Source organism: Pimephales promelas, chromosome 6, assembly GCF_988280905.1.
Source record: "Pimephales promelas chromosome 6, fPimPro1.hap1.1, whole genome shotgun sequence".
NCBI lineage: Eukaryota > Metazoa > Chordata > Actinopteri > Cypriniformes > Leuciscidae > Pimephales > Pimephales promelas.
In genome coordinates this window covers 23061062-23082610 of record NC_142774.1, presented here as the reverse complement: position 1 = coordinate 23082610, position 21549 = coordinate 23061062, and the positions used below count along the sequence as shown (strand labels likewise).

Here is a 21549-nt window from a genome sequence, read left to right as displayed (position 1 = left end):
ATTTTACTCCGTAGGAATTGACTGTTTTGGGCCACTGGTAGTGACATTGGGACGACGGGTAGAGAAGAGATGGGGCCTCCTATTCAAGTGTCTCACCACCCGTGTGGTGCACATAGAAGTGCTGGCCTCGATGAGCAGTGATGCCTTTCTGATGGCACTGAGAAGGTTCATTGGTCGACGTGGCCAGCCTGCAGAACTGTACTGTGACCAGGGCACCAACTTCCGAGGTGGAGAGAGAACTCCGGGAATATTTCAACCAATTCAGTCCAGACTTACAACAGCTGCTAGCCAAACAAAGGATCAGTTTCCACTTCAATCCTCCGGCCTCTCCGCACTTTGGAGGTGTGTGGGAGAGGGAGATCCGGTCTGTAAAGGCTGCCCTTCGTGTAACCCTAGGTTCAGAAACAGTGTCGGAAGAAGTGCTTCAGACGGTTTTGATTGAGATTGAAGCCATCTTAAATTCTAAGCCTTTGGGATATGTTTCGGCAGATCTGGCTGATCTGGACCCGGTTACTCCAAATTGCCTGCTGATGGGGCGGCCAGATGGTTCTTTACCCCAGGTGGTGTATCCGGAGTCTGAACTCCTCACAAAGCGGAGATGGAGACACTCCCAGGTATTAGCTGACAGATTCTGGTGTGCATTTATTAGGCACTATCTACCAGCGATGCAGACGAGAGGAAAGTGGCAAAGACCATCACCTAACATCGAGCCTGGCACTGTAGTCATGTTGGTTGACCCCCAACTACCTCGGTCCCTATGGAAGATTGGAAAAATTCTGAAAGTCTTTCCAGGAGTCGATGGCCGTGTCAGAACAGCGGAGATACAGATAAAAGACAGAACGTATACTCGGCCTATAGCTCGTCTAATAGTTCTTCCTGAAATCCTTGAATAGGATGAGCATCTAGGAAGCGAAGACAACCAACAGAAGCCCTGAATTGATTTCCAACGGAGCAAATTTCCAAATAAATTTGGGGGCGGCAATATTGGAAAGGCGGGGTTTAGTGTACCTGTCAATCATCGCCCTGACGGAGCCGAATGAAGCGCAAGAGAGAGAGACTTGCACGGGACCGGGAGAAAGAACCGTTATTTGTGTGTTATAGTGTGCGTCTATCCCTGATTGTGAGTACCCGTTTTGATCAGCAGACAACCCTTGTTAATCATATAATTTATTCCTATGACAATCTGGTATTTGGCCGTTAGTTAGTCAGAATGAACACTGTGAGGAGAATTAAGGTCGCGCGCTCGGTGCATTCACGAGCTGTATTCACAATATAATACCGCAATTGAGGATGTGTTCAGCCTTCTCCATACCTGTTTATTTATGTTACTATGTTATTATGCTTAATTCTTTGTTAGGTTCATATGAAAGTACTGTATAGTGCGCTGTGTGATATTCATATGGACACTTTCGGTTTCAACGTGCCAAATATGTTTACTTAATGACAGCGCCATACAATTGCATTGTAAAGTTAGAAAGTTGAGTTATGTATATTATAGCGTTATAGTGTAATGCAATTTGATGTATACTGTGATTATGTGGATATAACAGTCAAGTCATGTTATACTGATTATTTCTTTATTTATGTTTTATTGTAGAACCACACACATACCTCACACAGACAAACGTTCAATAAACCCATTTGATTGAATCAGACTGTCCTGATACATCCCTGTGTTTTGATCGACACACCAAGAGGAAGGCTAGATAAATTAGACCCACCTATGAATACAATCCTGGTTTAACTACTTAACAATTACAGTCGACCTTGTTTAAACACCTTGAGTACCTTGAGTATTTGTGGGGTATAAAGTACAAAATCTTGCTACCTAAGGGCAAAGAGGAAAAAAACAAAAAGGGAAGTATGACAACGTTGTTAACTATCAGAATAACCTAGAGAGAGAGAGTCAGAGAGTGGGGCAGGAGACACAGGAGTACAGGCGCAGTGGCGGGTTTGGGCCACCAGAGGGCGTGTTCTCTGTGGTCAGCCTGGTAGAAAAGACAAACTTAATTCAAATTGCAATTCAAAGGTTTTAAATTAAATTCAAATAAGCGTGTGCAGAGATGTTACGTAATCCCTAAGGCAATGTGATAGGGTATCACAGGCTGAAGGGAAGAAAAGGAAAAGGGAGAAAACAAATGAATAAAAGTAAAACTTAATTAAATTTTTTTTTCAAAAAAAATATTAATTAATAAAAAAAAATTATTAAAGAAAAATGAATAAGCGTTATCAATTCACAAAACTAATAACAGTTATTGATCTATTGAAAACAAATCAACACAAGTTATCAATTCCTTGAGACGAATTAACAAACCAATCAATTTATCAGAAAGGAGAAAAAGTAATCTATTAATAAGACTTATTGATCTACCCGAGGGAGAAATCAATAACCTTATTTGGAGGGAAACGAAATTTAAGTGGAAAATGCCCATAACACAATGCATGAGATTAAATGAGAATTTAATTCAGGTTTATCTTCTTACGTTTTCTCAAAACCAAATCTGAATGAGATTATGAAAATTAACGGATGGGTATCACTCTCAATGCCAATCAGCTTGTTGTAAGTTGACACAGAATGAGCCCAACTGAAAATAGACTGAAATCTCAAACAGAACGCGAGGAGAGGCGAGCGTCGTGATCGCTTCAACTGTGAAAGTTAATAATGACTGGGAAAGGGAAATTCAGGAAAACAAGACCTATTCAACAAATGTCCACGCGATGGCGCTATTTTTCTCACGTCGATGAAAAGGGGTCTGACAGTAATTTGAAACTTTGAGGCGCTAGGCTGCGCTCTAGCGTTGGGGAGTACAATTACAATCAGAACCACTTCACTGTCCCTTCTAGGGCGCGCGCAAAATTTGAATGCATGCAATAGTTAAAATCCAGGCGGATTTTGCGTGCTATGTTTCACGGGTGCGTGAGGCAGAAATGACTTTACTGCACTTACACGTAGCTATATTACAGGAATTTACGTCTGTGGCTTAACTATAAACACATTAATCATTTAGCACTTAAAGGAGAACTCCGGCGAACAATGAACCTTTGGTCTAATAAAACATCGGTACATAGTCAAGAAGTAACTTCTTTCTTTCGAGAAGATCGGAGAAACAGGGGTACCCCTGTCGCTTTTTTTGGCTCAAAATTTTGAGTTTCTCCGATCTTCTCGAAACTCGGGATTCGGATAGAGGGCCATGGGACAAGGACCTGAGTGCAAAAATGGAGGCTCTAGACCCTCCCAGAGCTGAGATATCGAGATCCCACGTAGCATTTGTCCCATTATAAAAATAGTGGGTTCGTGGACGGTGGAATTTGGGGGCGGCGCTTGGTGCCGCGGACTCAGGGGGCCCCCCTGAGTGCAGTAATATAGTTTTTATCATGAAAAAAAACGGTCAAAAAAAAGTCAAAAAAATACCATACCCAAATCCCCATTCAATCGATGGTAGGCGGGATTCTGTCTATTCGCAGCTTATTGCATGAAGATCGGGGTTAGTAGATTTCAAAAATAGTGGGTTATTGGACACATAGTGGGTTTGTGGAATTATGGGATGGTGCTTGGTGCTACAGACTCAGGGGCCCCAGCTGAGTGCAGGAAAGTAGTTTTCATCCAAAAATTTTGAAAGCTAAGCTTAAAAACCACTGTCCAAATACCCACTATTTGTCCAATAACCCACTATTTTTCAAATGTACTTACCCGGACCATCATGCAATAAGCTGCAAACGGACACAATCCCGCCTGCAATTTATTGCATGGGTTTTCGGGTAGTACATTTGAAAAACAGTGGGTTATTGGAAACATAGTGGGTTCTTGGACAGTGGAATTATGGGATGGCACTTGGTTCTACAGACTCAGGGGCCCCAGCTGAGTGCAGGAAAGTAGTTTTCATCCAAATATCTTGACAGCTAAGCTTAAAAACCACTGTCCAAATACACACTATTTGTCCAATAACCCACTATTTTTCAAATGTACTTACCCGGACCATCATGCAATAAGCTGCAAATGGACAGAATCCCGCCGGCAATTTATTGAATGGGTTTTCGGGTAGTACATTTGAAAAACAGTGGGTTATTGGACACATAGTGGGTTCTTGGACAGTGGAATTATGGGATGGCACTTGGTTCTACAGACTCAGGGGCCCCAGCTGAGTGCAGGAAAGTAGTTTTCATCCAAATATTTTGAAAGCTAAGCTTAAAAACCACTGTCCAAATACACACTATTTGTCCAATAACCCACTATTTTTCAAATGTACTTACCCGGACCATCATGCAATAAGCTGCAAATGGACAGAATCCCGCCGGCAATCTATTCAATGGGTTTTCGGGTAGTATATTTCTAAAATAGTGGGTTATTGGACAAAAAGTGGGTTCTTGGACAGTTGGTTATTGGACAAATAGTGGGTTCTTGGACAGTGGGATAGGTTGCAGGTGGGATTCTGTCCATTTGCAGCTTATTGCATGGAGGCAGAGGTTAGTACATTTGAAAAATAGTGGGTTATTGGACAAATAGTGGGTTCTTGGACAGTTGGTTATTGGACAAATAGTGGGCTATTGGACAGTGGGATAGATTGCAAGTGGGATTCTGTCCATTTGCAGCTTATTGCATGGAGGCTGAGGTTAGTACGTTTGAAAAATAGTGGGTTATTGGACAAATAGTGGGTTATTGGACAGTGGGATAGATTGCAGGTGGGATTCTGTCCATTTGCAGCTTATTGCATGGAGGCTGGGGTTAGTACATTTGAAAATAGTGGGTTATTGGACAAAAAGTGGGTTCTTGAACAGTTGGTTATTGGACAAATAGTGGGTTATTGGACAGTGGGATAGATTGCCGGTGGGATTCTGTCCATTTGCAGCTTATTGCATGGAGGCTGGGGTTAGTACATTTGAAAATAGTGGGTTATTGGACAAAAAGTGGGTTCTTGGACAGTTGGTTATTGGACAAATAGTGGGTTATTGGACAGTGGGATAGATTGCAAGTGGGATTCTGTCCATTTGCAGCTTTTTGCATGGAGGCTGAGGTTAGTACATTTGAAAAATAGTGGGTTATTGGACAAATAGTGGGTTATTGGACAGTGGGATAGATTGCAAGTGGGATTCTGTCCATTTGCAGCTTATTGCATGGAGGCTGAGGTTAGTACATTTGAAAAATAGTGGGTTATTGGACAAATAGTGGGTTCTTGGACAGTTGGTTATTGGACAAATAGTGGGTTATTGGACAGTGGGATAGATTGCAAGTGGGATTCTGTCCATTTGCAGCTTATTGCATGGAGGCTGAGGTTAGTACATTTGAAAAATAGTGGGTTATTGGACAAATAGTGGGTTCTTGGACAGTTGGTTATTGGACAAATAGTGGGTTATTGGACAGTGGGATAGATTGCCGGTGGGATTCTGTCCATTTGCAGCTTATTGCATGGAGGCTGGGGTTAGTACATTTGAAAATAGTGGGTTATTGGACAAAAAGTGGGTTCTTGGACAGTTGGTTATTGGACAAATAGTGGGTTATTGGACAGTGGGATAGATTGCAGGTGGGATTATGTCCATTTGCAGCTTATTGCATGGAGGCTGAGGTTAGTACATTTGAAAAATAGTGGGTTATTGGACAAATAGTGGGTTCTTGGACAGTTGGTTATTGGACAAATAGTGGGTTATTGGACAGTGGGATAGATTGCCGGTGGGATTCTGTCTATTTGCAGATTATTGCATGGAGGCTGAGGTTAGTACATTTGAAAAATATTGGGTTATTGGACAAATAGTGGGTTATTGGACAGTGGGATAGGTTGCAGGTGGGATTCTGTCCATTTGCAGCTTATTGCATGGAGGCTGGGGTTAGTACATTTGAAAATAGTGGGTTATTGGACAAATAGTGGGTTCTTGGACAGTTGGTTATTGGACAAATAGTGGGTTATTGGACAGTGGGATAGATTGCAAGTGGGATTCTGTCCATTTGCAGATTATTGCATGGAGGCTGAGGTTAGTACATTTGAAAAATATTGGGTTATTGGACAAATAGTGGGTTATTGGACAGTGGGATAGGTTGCAGGTGGGATTCTGTCCATTTGCAGCTAATTGCATGGAGGCTGGGGTTAGTACATTTGAAAATAGTGGGTTATTGGACAAAAAGTGGGTTCTTGGACAGTTGGTTATTGGACAAATAGTGGGTTATTGGACAGTGGGATAGATTGCAGGTGGGATTATGTCCATTTGCAGCTTATTGCATGGAGGCTGAGGTTAGTACATTTGAAAAATAGTGGGTTATTGGACAAATAGTGGGTTCTTGGACAGTTGGTTATTGGACAAATAGTGGGTTATTGGACAGTGGGATAGATTGCCGGTGGGATTCTGTCCATTTGCAGCTTATTGCATGGAGGCTGGGGTTAGTACATTTGAAAATAGTGGGTTATTGGACAAAAAGTGGGTTCTTGGACAGTTGGTTATTGGACAAATAGTGGGTTATTGGACAGTGGGATAGATTGCAGGTGGGATTATGTCCATTTGCAGCTTATTGCATGGAGGCTGAGGTTAGTACATTTGAAAAATAGTGGGTTATTGGACAAATAGTGGGTTCTTGGACAGTTGGTTATTGGACAAATAGTGGGTTATTGGACAGTGGGATAGATTGCCGGTGGGATTCTGTCTTTTTGCAGATTATTGCATGGAGGCTGAGGTTAGTACATTTGAAAAATATTGGGTTATTGGACAAATAGTGGGTTATTGGACAGTGGGATAGGTTGCAGGTGGGATTCTGTCCATTTGCAGCTTATTGCATGGAGGCTGGGGTTAGTACATTTGAAAATAGTGGGTTATTGGACAAATAGTGGGTTCTTGGACAGTTGGTTATTGGACAAATAGTGGGTTATTGGACAGTGGGATAGATTGCAAGTGGGATTCTGTCCATTTGCAGCTTATTGCATGGAGGCTGAGGTTAGTACATTTGAAAAATAGTGGGTTATTGGACAAATAGTGGGTTCTTGGACAGTTGGTTATTGGACAAATAGTGGGTTATTGGACAGTGGGATAGATTGCAGGTGGGATTATGTCCATTTGCAGCTTATTGCATGGAGGCTGAGGTTAGTATATTTGAAAAATAGTGGGTTATTGGACAAATAGTGGGTTCTTGGACAGTTGGTTATTGGACAAATAGTGGGTTATTGGACAGTGGGATAGATTGCCGGTGGGATTCTGTCTATTTGCAGATTATTGCATGGAGGCTGAGGTTAGTACATTTGAAAAATAGTGGGTTATTGGACAAATAGTGGGTTATTGGACAGTGGGATAGATTGCAGGTGGGATTCTGTCCATTTGCAGCTTATTGCATGGAGGCTGGGGTTAGTACATTTGAAAATAGTGGGTTATTGGACAAAAAGTGGGTTCTTGGACAGTTGGTTATTGGACAAATAGTGGGTTATTGGACAGTGGGATAGATTGCCGGTGGGATTCTGTCCATTTGCAGCTTATTGCATGGAGGCTGGGGTTAGTACATTTGAAAATAGTGGGTTATTGGACAAAAAGTGGGTTCTTGGACAGTTGGTTATTGGACAAATAGTGGGTTATTGGACAGTGGGATAGATTGCAAGTGGGATTCTGTCCATTTGCAGCTTTTTGCATGGAGGCTGAGGTTAGTACATTTGAAAAATAGTGGGTTATTGGACAAATAGTGGGTTATTGGACAGTGGGATAGATTGCCGGTGGGATTCTGTTCATTTGCAGCTTATTGCATGGAGGCTGGGGTTAGTACATTTGAAAATAGTGGGTTATTGGACAAAAAGTGTGTTCTTGGACAGTTGGTTATTGGACAAATAGTGGGTTATTGGACAGTGGGATAGATTGCAAGTGGGATTCTGTCCATTTGCAGCTTATTGCATGGAGGCTGAGGTTAGTACTTTTGAAAAATAGTGGGTTATTGGACAAATAGTGGGTTATTGGACAGTGGGATAGATTGCAGGTGGGATTCTGTCCATTTGCAGCTTATTGCATGGAGGCTGGGGTTAGTACATTTGAAAATAGTGGGTTATTGGACAAAAAGTGTGTTCTTGGACAGTTGGTTATTGGACAAATAGTGGGTTATTGGACAGTGGGATAGATTGCCGGTGGGATTCTGTCCATTTGCAGCTTATTGCATGGAGGCTGGGGTTAGTACATTTGAAAATAGTGGGTTATTGGACACATAGTGGTTTCGTGGACAGTGGAATTATGGGACGGCGCTCGGTGCTACGGACTCGGGGGCCCCGGCCGAGCGCAGACGAGTGGTTTTCGTCACGACCGGAACTCCGATCAAAACGTCTATCGAAAACACGGCCCGAATCCCCACCCGACGGATCGGCGGCGGGTCCGCGTCCGATCGCGGCGCGTCGGGCGGACTGTGTGAAAAAAAAAAAAAATAGCGGGTTATTGGACGAATAGTGGGTCCGTGGGACGGGGGCGTGGCCCGGCGGCGGTCCCGGGACGTTTGGTAAATATAGTGGGTTATTGGACGAATAGTGGGTCCGTGGGACGGGGGCGTGGCCCGGGGGTGGGCGGGGGGCGTTCCCGAGACGTTTGCCCGATTTAGTGGGTTATTGGACGAATAGTGGGTCCGTGGGACGGGGGCGTGGCCCGGGGGTGGGCGGGGGACGTTCCCGAGATGTTTGCCCAATTTAGTGGGTTATTGGACGAATAGTGGTTTCGCGGGACGGGGGCGTGGCCGGGGGTCCGGGGGCGGGTCGCCGGACCCCCTGTGGGAGCGGTGGCCTGTCGGACGTTTAGTGGGTTCGCGGGACGTTCCGGCGAATCATCGACGCCACGGACACACCCATCGACGAAAACGCGCAGATAGCACAACTTTACATCGTCAATGCCTTTAGAAGGTACAGCAGAAATTTGAAGTCGATCCAACTAAATCCCTAGGAGGAGTTCGTTAAAGTACGGAGTGTGTAAATCGTCCCAATTTGGTCGCCGAATTCAAAATGGCGGACTTCCTGTCGAGTTTAGGGTAAGGGTTTTTGAGGCATTTTTGTGCGTCTTCAAAGGATACACGTCCCCACCAAATTTCGTGCATGTAGATTGAACGTGGACGAGGGGCTAATTTTTTCCAATTTTCTAGGTGGCGCTAGCGAGCCATTTTGCCCCGCCCATCCGCAAAACCCACAAAATACGAAATTTTTCACCAGTCCTGACATGAGTGCCAAATTTGGTGAGTTTTTGAGCATGTTGTGGCCCCGAAAATGGCACTTACTTTGCAGAAAAAAAAAAAATAATAATAATAATCCTAACAGTTTCAATAGGGTCCTCGCACTGTTAGTGCTCGGGCCCTAAAAAGAAAAAAAAAATAACCCTAACAGTTTCAATAGGGTCCTCGCACTGTTAGTGCTCGGGCCCTAAAAATAACCCTAACAGTTTCAATAGGGTCCTCGCACTGTTAGTGCTCGGGCCCTAAAAATAACCCTAACAGTTCCAATAGGGTCCTCGCACTGTTAGTGCTCGGGCCCTAAAAATAACCCTAACAGTTTCAATAGGGTCCTCGCACTGTTAGTGCTCGGGCCCTAATAACCCTAACAGTTTCAATAGGGTCCTCGCACTGTTAGTGCTCGGGCCCTAAAAATAACCCTAACAGTTTCAAGAGGGTCCTCGCACTGTTAGTGCTCGGGCCCTAAAAAAAGAAAAAAAGAAAAAAGAAAAAAAATAATCCTAACAGTTTCAATAGGGTCCTCGCACTGTTAGTGCTCGGGCCCTAAATATTGATAATAGTTTATTAATAATTCTATAATAATAGCAATAGAATAAGACATTTCAACTACAGAATAAACACACACAAAAATATATTTAATATTTAGCTCTTTGTGCTAAATTTCAGTTTTATTGATCAGTAATAGGCTAGCCATTATAACAGAAGTAGCTTCAGTCAAACATACAATGTTACAATAGCCTAAATATAAAGTTATGAAACTTTACTTTGCCTTCAGCCAAAACTATTTACCAGGGAACCATTTATAGATTAATGAGACCAAAGATAAACACAAATTAAAGCTGCAAGCAGCGATGGGCGGACCCACAAAATATGAAATTTTTCACCGGTCCTGACATACGTGCCAAATTTGGTGAGTTTTTGAGTATGTTGTGGCCTCGAAAATGGCGCTTAGGCCACCCTTAAAAATATTCTTGTTTGCCGTAACCCGACCGACCCTGTCAATTTAGGGCCGACCCAATTTTTTATTTTTTTTTCCTTTTAGTCCGACCGACTTGCCGGTTGTAACCTGCGTTCAGACCGACATATTTTTTTTTTAACTCTTCAAACTACTAATTCAAATTCAATAAAATAATATTAATTATATTTTAGTTAGTATTGTGAAAGATGCTTGTGTCTACATAGCCTACAAACGTAGGCTACGTTCTTTCTTTTAAATAAAAACCCGTGGCGTCATAGTCATCCGATTATGTTTACACCATTGGTTTAACGTTACGCGTGTCACACTATGGCTTGTACGTTTGCTCGTTTCATTCAGTGTTCCCGCTTGGTACCCGGTATTAAAAGGGCAACGGGGCTGAATATCAACCATTTATATATATAATAATAATAATATTAAGCAATTTGTCTGTGATGCATTTTGCTATTCGCAGTCCAGAAGAGAGAGCGATCTCTTACTCGGAGCCACAGCGCGCGCAGCACGACAGCCCTGCTTAATGAGTGACAATGAGAACAGAACGTGGTTACCTACACTTTAGATCTGGGATATTATTCTAATTGTATTTTAGATTTCCGCTTTCAAAGATTATAAAAAGATGATATTTGAGATGAAACCATTACATACGCATTCTGTCTAGCGCAACTTCCTTCCATTCACAGCGTTGCGCTGTCATTTCTTCCTAAAACCCAAACGTACCGTCAGAATCAGCACGATCGGTGCACTCTGTACTGTTGCTAAACTGCGGACGCGTTCAATCATTAAAAGAGCTATTAAAAGCACAAAAGTCTGCGCAAGAGACGCTGTTCACGACGCGCGACACGCGCTCTGAAATGCACTAAAACGAACGAGACAAGAAAAGTAGGCTATAGCCTCATTTTGGGCTTCATGTGCGCATCTAAACTATCAAATATGCATAAAATATAAAATGACCTGCTCTGAAATTAATTTAAACACAGTTTATGTCTTAATTGGACGTAAATAGTTGGGAGAAAATGATGGTGCATCTATTACAGTAGAGTTCTGCATTCGGTCTTAAAGGGGCAGTAGTCTAATAAACGTGACGATTGAGCCAGTAATGCGAATCAAACAACAAAAGGCTGATAAAAATCACTCACAGCTCTTGAATGAATATCTTAAACTTTAATAAGCATTAATTTAACTATGATAAACTATGCAGTGTCATTTTACATTTGATTAATACATTAAATTTCTTTTCAGACAGAGCAACAGACTTAACTGAAAAGTAGCTAATTTTAGACCTTCCTGAAATTAAAGCACTGTGTATATAGGTTAATTTGTATCTTTGTTTAATTGTATTCTTTGTTTGACCATGTGTTTGTACTTGTTTTTGCCTATCTCATGTATATATGCACAACAAATAGATATTTTATACATTTTGTGACTGGCCTAAAATTAACACTAGCGGTGGATGCACAGTTTGAAGACCCAGTCAGTGACGTCACAATATGCTTTTTTTTTTTAAAAAAAATTCACGATCACAATGACCAAAATTGTACTTTTTTTTTTACACTGAATCTTGAAAAAAAAAAATATAGACCTACCTACCGACCCTTTTTTTAAAAAAAATTGCTGTTACTGCAAACCAAAATATTTTTAAGGATGGCCTTACTTTGCAGAAAAAAGAAAAAAAAAGAAAAAAAAGAAAAAATAACCCTAACAGTTTCAATAGGGTCCTCGCACTGTTAGTGCTCGGGCCCTAATTATACGAATTATATCTCATGTTTAACCTCTAGACTAGAGACATCCGAGCCAGCGGCAACTGTCAGAAGCACTGGCCGTACGGCTGTTCCAGAAATAGGCTCTATCTTTATAAACAAACCACATATTTGAGCTTTAAACAACTACTTTGTCGACTGAAAAACTATTAAAACTACATTGCGTGGCACACAACAGTAGTATTTAATCTCTAAACGTTACTTACTAATTAAATCACGACCAAATACAACCAAAAACAAACGTTCAGTCTTGCTTGTGAAAGGTACTTCCTCGAAAGCTGTTTTCAGTTGTGTGGTGATTTTTACAGCCCCAAGCAGCGCACAAAACAGGCATTTTTCTCAATTCCCGGTATGAGAGGTATGGGAAAGTTGATCTCCCCAACATGGCGGCGCCGTTGGCGTACGCTCCAGCGGCCAATAGGGCGTCTATGTATACAATTATTTTCATGTCACACCATATGACGATTGTACGCACTAATACAACAAATTGTCACATAAATTCTGATTCCAATTGAAAATTTTGAAACAACATATGTTTCTATAAAGATGAGAGTTAGTAGAAAAAAAGTCAACCATTTTTATGCCTGTTATTTGAAAGTTTTGAAAAAAAACTTTTTTATGGTATACGTCACTGACCCATATATTATGTCTATGCTAATAACCCTAACAGTTTCAAGAGGGTCCTCGCACTGTTAGTGATCGGACCCTAATGAATGTGGAAATAAATAAAAGTGGAAATAAATAAATGAATAAATGTAGAAATAAATAAATAAATTAATGTGTGAAAAAATAAAATTATACATAAATATGGAAATAAAAGTATAAATACTCATTTATTTGTACTTTTTTTACATTTCTTTGTATATTTATTTATGTATTTATTTTTGTATTTTTGCTTTTTTACATTTCTTCGTATATTTATTTATGTATATATATTTATTTTTAATTAAGTCAGCTTTGGCATTCCATAGTTATCAAGGTAGCCTAGTAAAGCTGTTCATCGCAACATTCCACGTGGCAAACATTGATTGTAATCTTTAAGATTACATTACTCTTGCACAAGCTTAAGCTCAAAAGCGCCAAGCTTGATTAATGAAATTTGTTGCTTTAAAGTCCCCGTGAAATCAAAATTGAACCTATTTACTTTGTTAGCGCATATTACTAGTCTTGTGGTGAACAATTAATCCGTGCAAGTAAAAATATATTTAAAAAATGTTTTACCTTGGTAATCTTTAATCAAAATCTGAAAAGTTACTTCCGGTCTGGAACGGTTTCTTTTTCTGATGACGTAGGTTTCACAACTTGGGTGGGGAAACGCTTAACCACTCCCCTCAAACCGTTAGTTTGCTATGAGCGAGAGATGGAGAGGAGGAGCGCCAGAGTAAAACCCTGCCCTCTGTTCAATATTCCGTTTCACTTGGAAATACGTCACAGCACTGGAGAAAAATCGTTTGCAACTTCCGGTTCACGGGGACTTTAATATGGGCTATATGCACGCATAAGTTCCGCATTTGACGTAAGGATGCTCGTCTATTTCCGGTTGTGTAGATTAAAGCGGAGGAAAACCGGAGAAAACGGGATTATGGCAGAGTCTTCAATATTTACTGTCCTCCCGTCTTTGAAACGAAACGTACATACGTTTAGATGTAATTTTATATATAGTTATGTTTATTTAATATAATTTTAAAAAGAAGCATAAACACAACGAGGGGTGTCTGTTTTATCTGTTTTTGTGACTAACGTTTCATTAGTATAACCATGGAGTATAAAATTCAATATAAATTCTCGGTATTGCATTGGACTCTATGATCGGCGGAAGTTATCGAGCATCCCTAATGCTTCACCGGAAATAACGCCGTGCATAGAGCCCATTGCTGTGCGTTTGTGATCAAGTGACATCAGAGCATGTGTGCTGTAGAAATAGCAGGGATAGTATTTGGTTAGTGACTCGCTGATATGCTGTCGTTAATCAAAGACAGTTAATAATTAATTTCCTATGCCAACCAAATATTAGAGGAAGGCACTTCAAAGAGAACATTTTACACCAGGCTGTCCTCAGTTATGAAACCAATTCAATTCATTTCCGTGTTGTTTTATTAATTTATTTCATGTTAAATGTCTTATAAATGAGCACTCGGTCAAAGCTGCTTCAGCAGCTTGTTTGGCCAGCCTAGGCGCCATGTCTTGAGACGCTCCATATTCTACAGTGGAGGAATGGCGCTGCTTACACAGCACTTCGACACTCAATGCTGAATTCTCAACGGTATGTATCCTACTGTATCTGTCTGTTCCTCGCGCAACACGTTTTCAATGTTCGAATGGCAAGTGTAGAGTTTGACAGGACCTTTAAAGCAATGATGGCGTTGTTAAGAGCGTCCCAATCTGTTTTATCATGCGATTTAATGCCACCACTTCAATTTATCTTACACTAAAGCAACGTCTTGCCACAATATTACGTTTCGTTCGATCATTTGCTTTATGACGAGAAAACAGTCGCTTGTAACAGTCCTTCAGTTTGCCATTGATTAACTAAACGATATCGATTAAAAATGGGTTTGACTTCTTGAACCGTCTTATTCTAAGAGGTTTTCTGTTTTAAATGCTTGAGAAGCGGTTTTTAAATGATTGCTATGAAAACATGTCACGAATAGCACAGGCTTTCGTTTAGCTTAGTTTCTTTTATTTATTTTTCATATAACACTAAGTTAAGAGGACAGGACGATCCGTGAAGATCTGTCTCACATGATTCGGCGATTCCGGGGCTCGTTCGATGAATGCACTCCTGTCACAGCCTAGGACAGTTAGCCTAGTAGCCTACGAAAAGAACTCTGACAAACAATGTATCGTGATAAAGGGTTTATCAGAACTTCATAGTAAAGATACTATTATTTATGACACGAGCTGTGCTGATTTTAAGTCACACTGGCATTCAAATGTATCTATTTGAGCTAGAAGTCTGAAAATGAGGCAGAACCAGCTCTACACATACCTCACCTCTCAAAAAAATAAAAAAATAAATAAATAATCCAAATTACTGGCTTATTGGCCTACTACCACCTTTAACAAAAAATGATCTATTTAGACTGTCAACTTCAATATAACATTTTCTTATTTATTCAATTTGAGAAGCTTTTTTTTAAACTTGCTAATTCTAATTTTCATATTATGTCTGTAGGTGAGGTAACCTATGAAATTTCTTGATAATGACCACCAAATCATCTTTGCTGAAAGTGATTCTGCTGGGGGATGGTGGCGTAGGAAAGTCATCCCTCATGAACCGCTATGTCTCTAACAAGTTTGATTCACACCTATTCCACACAATCGGTGTGGAGTTTCTTAACAAAGAGCTGGATGTGGATGGTCACATGGTTACCCTACAGATCTGGGACACAGCAGGCCAGGAAAGGTTCCGAAGTCTCCGTACGCCCTTTTACCGTGGCTCTGACTGCTGTCTGCTTACATTTAGCGTGGACGATAATCAAAGTTTCCTGAACCTCAACAACTGGACGAAAGAGTTTGCATTTTATGCAGATGTCAGGAACCCAGAGAAATTTCCTTTTGTTGTTCTAGGAAATAAAGTAGATGTGATGGAGCGTCAGGTGTCAATGGAAGAAGCTCAAAAGTGGTGTCAAGAGAATGGTGGATATCCATACTTTGAGACAAGCGCAAAAGATGCCACTAATGTCTCAGCTGCTTTTGAGGAAGCAGTTAGGCGTGTGCTTGCATCTGAAGATCGTGCAGAACATCTCCTGCCTACAGACACTGTCGACATATGCAGAAAGCCGCGTTCTAACGGCTCGTGCTGTTGATGCGTTTTAATGAAATGGACACAACTGAAGTACTCGTTATGTGCTAGCAAGTAAATGTATACTCTTTAACTCTAAACAGCAGATGCCAGAAATAACTTCTTGTGTGCTGTGCAATATGCTTCCTTTGATACAGCAGAGCTATAATCTCAAACACTTGTCCAGCTCTGAACAAATGAAGAGAATTTTAGAATTACATGCCTTGTTTAGTTTAAAATAATCTCTTTAATTCATATTCCCTTTTCATCTCTTCAAAGCACTGGATTACCTTCCTGTTAGATTTAGATTAAGTTGAGAAATAAACATCATCTATTACATTCATGAATACTGGAATGTGTTTTTATCTCATAAATGTAATGTACAAGCTGTGTTACTTTAAGTGCCTTTAGCACATGGTTGTTTGTTTGCCTTATTTAACAGTCGTGCATCATAAGACGTTTTGGAATATCTTAAGAGTCATGAAGTGTGTTTTTTTTAATTTATTATTATTATTTTTTTAAATGTATTTTGTATAATAAACAGAGCGATTCCAATAGGATGATTTCTGTCACAAAATGATTCTCATAATGATCCTGCATGCTCATTTGAGTTTGTGATTTTTTTTTTTTTTTTTTTTGTATTTGTTAATAATTCACTGAACCATTACTAAATTAAAGTATTTGATTTTAGATTATAGGTTTTTATTGTCTTTATCATGTTTTTTAAATCAAAAGTTCAGGGTAAAGTTGAAATGTTTTTAATAAAAATAAGAGTGCAATGTTCTCATTTCTACACCAGGTGGCGCAATTACGACAAAATGCACATTTTAAATGCATAAACAGTGCAGAAGGACTTGAGAAATGAGAAATATTGAGAAATGATAGTTACCTTGCAATGCAGTTAAGTTATAAGACTTAAGTTATATCTTTTGCACAGGTTTTTTTAATAACACAAAACAGTGCATATAGATCATAGATTTTTTTTACTAGAGAAGGTTACAAAAATCACTATACAGGATTCATAAAACATCTGACTTCAAATAAAATTGACTGAAACATCTAAGACTATAATTTCCATCAAGATACAATGAAATGTTTGGGGGGAAGACAACTGTGAATTGTAGTTCATTAGAACAATGTACTACACATCACTTGAAGTACTGCAAAAACAAAACAAAATATCTTTCCTTCATGCAATAATAAGGGAACAATAGAACATCCAGGCACACCTTTTCTTTTTCAAAACCTGGGTAAATAGATTAATGGACCTATTAATAAATAATGGACATTAATAGATTAATTCCTGAAAGCTTACTTGAACAGAATTTAACATACAGCAAGAAATGGCATATAATTGGCAGTAAAACAATTGTATATGTGGACAATACTAACATGCTTATATTTACATTACAGAGAAGAATTATTTCAGTTAAAAGAGATCAATAAAAAGAGTCGTATTGTAAAAGTAGTAATAGAAAGAGAGAGAAACCAGTTAGGAAAAAGATACACTGCCAGAACAAGGCGGCATTATTTGACTGTAAATTCAAACTAATTTCAGAGTTCCACATCCACATAGCAATAACTCACACAGAGGAGTCACAACCATTTCATAAATCTCATGGTAAACATTGATCTTGCCATATTATCAAATTCTAAGACTGAAAAATACATAGATTTAGCAACGAAACTGAAGGAAAGTATAAAACCTGTATGGCTGATGATGCGAGTTTCTGTTATACATTAATAGGAAATCATTTGTCTATTTTTTTTTTTTTCATAAAACAAATACATATAAATTGTTCTGCCTCACAGATATATATCAGTCAAATTCTGTTTCCCGGATATAATTTTGAGGGTTTAGTACTCAACCCTCAGATCAGATCAAGAGAGCAACACCCCTGATTTTATGATGTGTTTTGTTTTTGTGGCCAGCAGTCGTCCGTAAGGGGCTGTTGGCTCTACTTTTATTTTGTTTTTGTTTATTTTATTATTAAAGTCTTGTATGTTCGCCGGTTCCCGCCTCCTTCTTCCCATAACAACGAACCCCATTACACCGGCATTATTCCCCCAACCCTCAAAAAAATAAATAAATAATAAATAAATAAGAGAGTTGGAAAAAGATGTGAATTCACCTTTGGCTAAGCCACGCCCTAGAATGTAGATTGACCAATCACAGCGCAGCCAAGAAAGAGTTCCCACACAGGTCCGACACTTTTTCACAGTGCTCCATTGACTTTCAACACAGACTTCTCATATTTTTGGTCTCGGCAGGCTATTACCATCGTAGTTTTATCCAAAATATGGTTAAACGTTGTGCCTCGGGCATTTGTAACACAGATACGCGTTTCCCAGAGAGGTTGGAGGGGGGTGTCCGTTTTTTCCCTTCCCAAAACCGAAGTAAAATCCTGACAAGTGTCATCTTTGGATTAAACTGTGAGGATGTCCTCAGTCAGCTAAAGATCCCGCAAAGATCAACAAGCACATCTTTTTTTACTTCGAACCATACTGTGAGTGTAAAGTTATACCAGTTAAACCGTTTTATAATGTTTTAGGTTATGATTTCGGTTCTCATACCGGTTGTTGATATGCTAGCACACGCTGCTAATAAAAACAATGTTATACTCGTATAGTCCGTTTGCTTTGTAATAACGATTATAGAAGTGAAAAGAGACCTACCAAGCTTTGCATGAACAGTGTTGCTCCCTGATATTGTTTGTCCCAGCCTCCGTCTCGATTAACGTTAGTAGGAAATGCGGTGGTTAATTTTTTGACTGTGACCGGTAACGTTATGCTTTTGCCTCTATTTGGATGCCTTGTTGTTTCTTGCGTTTCACCTGTATGTCTTGAATATAGCCTTCGAACGCATATTGCAGCCCCTTTTGCCTACTTCTATCGGACACTTTATTTGCTGCTTTATAAAATTTTGATAACATTTCAGCAGGGAGAGCTGTCACAGCATAAGCCATGCAGAGCGCAGATGAAGTTTGACTGATTTGGCAACAGTAACTAAGGGGGGCGGGGCTTAGCCAAAGGTGAATTCAGATATCTAATATAGAGAGAGCCCAGAGAAAGATTCGAAATAAACAGACATTTTCAATACACAACCTGGCACCCATAGCCTAATAATAATTTAAAAAACAACAACATTCATTCACTTTCACACATTTATATATATTTTTATAAAACACCAAAAAGGAAGTTCCAGCAAAATGTTTGTGAGGAGTTAGTGCAGACAATCTATTATGTAAGCAGCGCTTCACCAAGACAATGCATCATATTTCCATATAACCCAGTTGTAACCATGACTCTACACTTGAACATACACTTTCTACCAATTCAAAAATTGTCAATTCAAAATGACAGTACAATACTAGTGTACATACACTTTTATACCAGTGGTCTTTTATACCATGAAGTGGATGAGCAAAACACATCATATCACTATTAACTGTATCATGGATGATTCCACTTATCATTTGTTAGAGATGTTAAACAACTTCAACATGACATCATGACTTTTGCGTAAACATACACGCCACTTTCGAGCTTGGCGTGTTATCTCTACGCATTTTGAGCTATCCGCGTGTATCCACGTGTTTGCGTGCATGTCTACGCCATTAACGTCCGCGTCATTCCGCGTGTCTGTACACGACGTCAAATCTCCAGTCATAAATGCCATTAACCCCAGTGACGGTTAAGTTTAGGGATGGGGTTGAGGTAAGTCATATCATTTTCTTTCCTAGGATGGTAAGGGAACAGTCATAAATGCCTTTAACCCCAGTGACGGTTAGGTTTAGGGACGGGGTTGAGGTAAGTCATATATTTATATAACGTTACGTCAACGGCGTTCATAAACATGCTGAAAAGCGATTATGCATCTTGATAGCACGCCAAAAATGGAAATACGAATTGGCGTGTCATACACACGCTACTTCATGAGATCAGTCTGGTCTGAACGTGTTTCATCATGATTATAGCCAACTTATACCACTGTTATAATGTATAGTCAAGATAGCGCACCGCTTAGCAGTGTTAGTTTGTGCAATGTTCCATCTGAAAGTGGCAGGTCATTGCAGCGGCTGTGTGTTTGTGTTTGGGTGTTTTTGGTGTGGTCTAGAGAGCAGGTTAGGTAGAGGTGGGGTAACAGAGCAGAGCAGAGCGAACTGTTTATGAGTATGAGTTTAGACCCTCCTTGGAGTGTGACTGCACATCCTGCAATTCTTGATCATCCCTGGTCTTGATGTCCTGGTAGTCATGAGTCTGCTGACATGCTCCCTTTAGGTAGGCCCAGTTCGCTGCCAGGATCATCAGGTAGTGGATCTGTGAACAGAGGGGAAAGAGGACAAACAAAATAGACAGAGAGATGGAGAGGTAGAAAGAGAAAGAAACAGGTGGAGGGAAGGATTAGTCATGAGTGGGTTAGTTAGCCAAAGGCAGCTATAAGAGTTAAGACAGTATTAATTGGTTGCCCTAAGAACCAATTAACTTTATCTCAGTGAATTATTACAGCTGCACCACACAGAAATCAATATTAGGTGATCAGAATACACTGAAAAAATATATTTTTTATTGTGTCACTGTAATGTGTAGTTCTGTGTCTGTTTTGTTTCATTGTGTTTTGTTTCTGTTTTCCCTGTTCTGAGTTTTCATAGTTCCTAATTTTACTTTGATTACTCTATTTAAGCCTTCACGTCATTCAAGTTCTTTGTTCAGTCTCGTTTACGTCTTTGTGTAGTTGTTATACTATACTCCTGAAATCTCTTGCTGGATTATTTTTAAATACTGTTTTTGTTATTTGCTCTGCCGTGCGCTTTATTGCAGCCACGTCACCCATTGAAGTTACATCCAATTTATTTTTTTCCCTCCTCAAATTATATTTATGGTTTGGTTCAAACCTTCAATTTTTTTGTAATTTTAGGGATGCATGATTCTGGATAAATTGAAACTTTTTTTTTTTTAAGTTATTGATTCTCCCACAATTCTGAATAGGCAACTAAACAAAATAATACATGTTATGTACTAGACGTTCTGACAAAATGTTAAAGGGGGGGTTGACTGCTTTTTTTCTTTGTATGATTGTGTTTATGTGGTGCAATATAACATGTATTTGTGTTTTTTCTTTTTTAAAAAGTCTTATTTTTCATAAACTTCACCTTTATTGTCAGCCGCGTTTTCCTCTGTCCTCGAACGAGCGGTTGACTTCCTGATTCTATGAAACCACTTCCTCAGAAACAGGCAGTGGGTTCAGATTGGTTAGTTTGGGCCGGTGTGTTGTGATTGGCTAAACTGTCGCTCACGTTGTCCATATACTTAACGCCTGTGGCGAGGGGGGCGTGGTTCAGCGAAGTCTGTAGTGGGACAGACTGTGGGACAGCGGAGACGGAGCCGAGCGGTAAATAAGTGGGTCAAGTTAAAATGACAAACACCTGTCTGTGATTTCAGTGATTGGCGTGAGGAGAGCGTATATAAGCGGGCCGTGCGGACAACAGTTTGAGAGACAGAGACTGGAAGCTCGTGCACATATCCTACGGAGTCCTGTTACCGAACGCGTGACATTAGAAAGCTGTATTCGGCAGGAAGAGTTTGCACTGCAACCGTGTTCGGCAAAGCTGTGTTCAGTGGGACGAGTATTATCACCTATTATGTATTTTTGCCTTTGAAATTCTGAGTTAATTTTATTTGAGCGCGACCTCGCGCTGTGAAAAGAGTTGTGTAAATAAAAGTGCACGAGTCCCAGTATTCGCCGACCCTGTGTCTCCTTTCATCACCCACACATAACGAACCTGTTCTTACATCACAAAGTGATGATAAAGTATATATACATGAAAAATACATTTATAAAATGAGTACATATACAAATTCAGGTCCAAAATGT

General features: G+C 40.0%; 2 protein-coding genes across 3 annotated transcripts in view; one reads left to right on the top strand and one right to left on the bottom strand.

The window, feature by feature from the left end:
- The first annotated feature begins 13372 nt into the window (after window positions 1-13372).
- On the top strand, window positions 13373-16234 carry LOC120495451 (ras-related protein Rab-9A). Its single transcript, XM_039695048.2, has 2 exons — window positions 13373-14153; window positions 15066-16234. The coding sequence occupies exon 2, from the start codon at window positions 15094-15096 to the stop codon at window positions 15697-15699; it is 606 nt and encodes a 201-aa protein (XP_039550982.1). The 5' UTR covers window positions 13373-14153; window positions 15066-15093; the 3' UTR covers window positions 15700-16234.
- A 406-nt stretch (window positions 16235-16640) lies between these two features.
- Window positions 16641-21549, bottom strand: part of gpm6ba (glycoprotein M6Ba) — a 141710-nt gene continuing 136801 nt past the window's right edge. For both annotated transcript variants that reach the window (XM_039695069.2, XM_039695060.2), the window contains exon 7: window positions 16641-19994. In XM_039695069.2, coding sequence (XP_039551003.1) covers window positions 19842-19994 — 153 coding nt within the window. In that variant the 3' untranslated portion in view covers window positions 16641-19841. The remainder of the gene's footprint in view (window positions 19995-21549) is intronic.

What these genes read in the sequence shown, in the direction of transcription:
- LOC120495451 (XM_039695048.2), top strand. Translation starts at nt 15,094, where the DNA reads ATGACCACCAAATCATCTTTGCTGAAAGTGATTCTGCTGGGGGATGGT.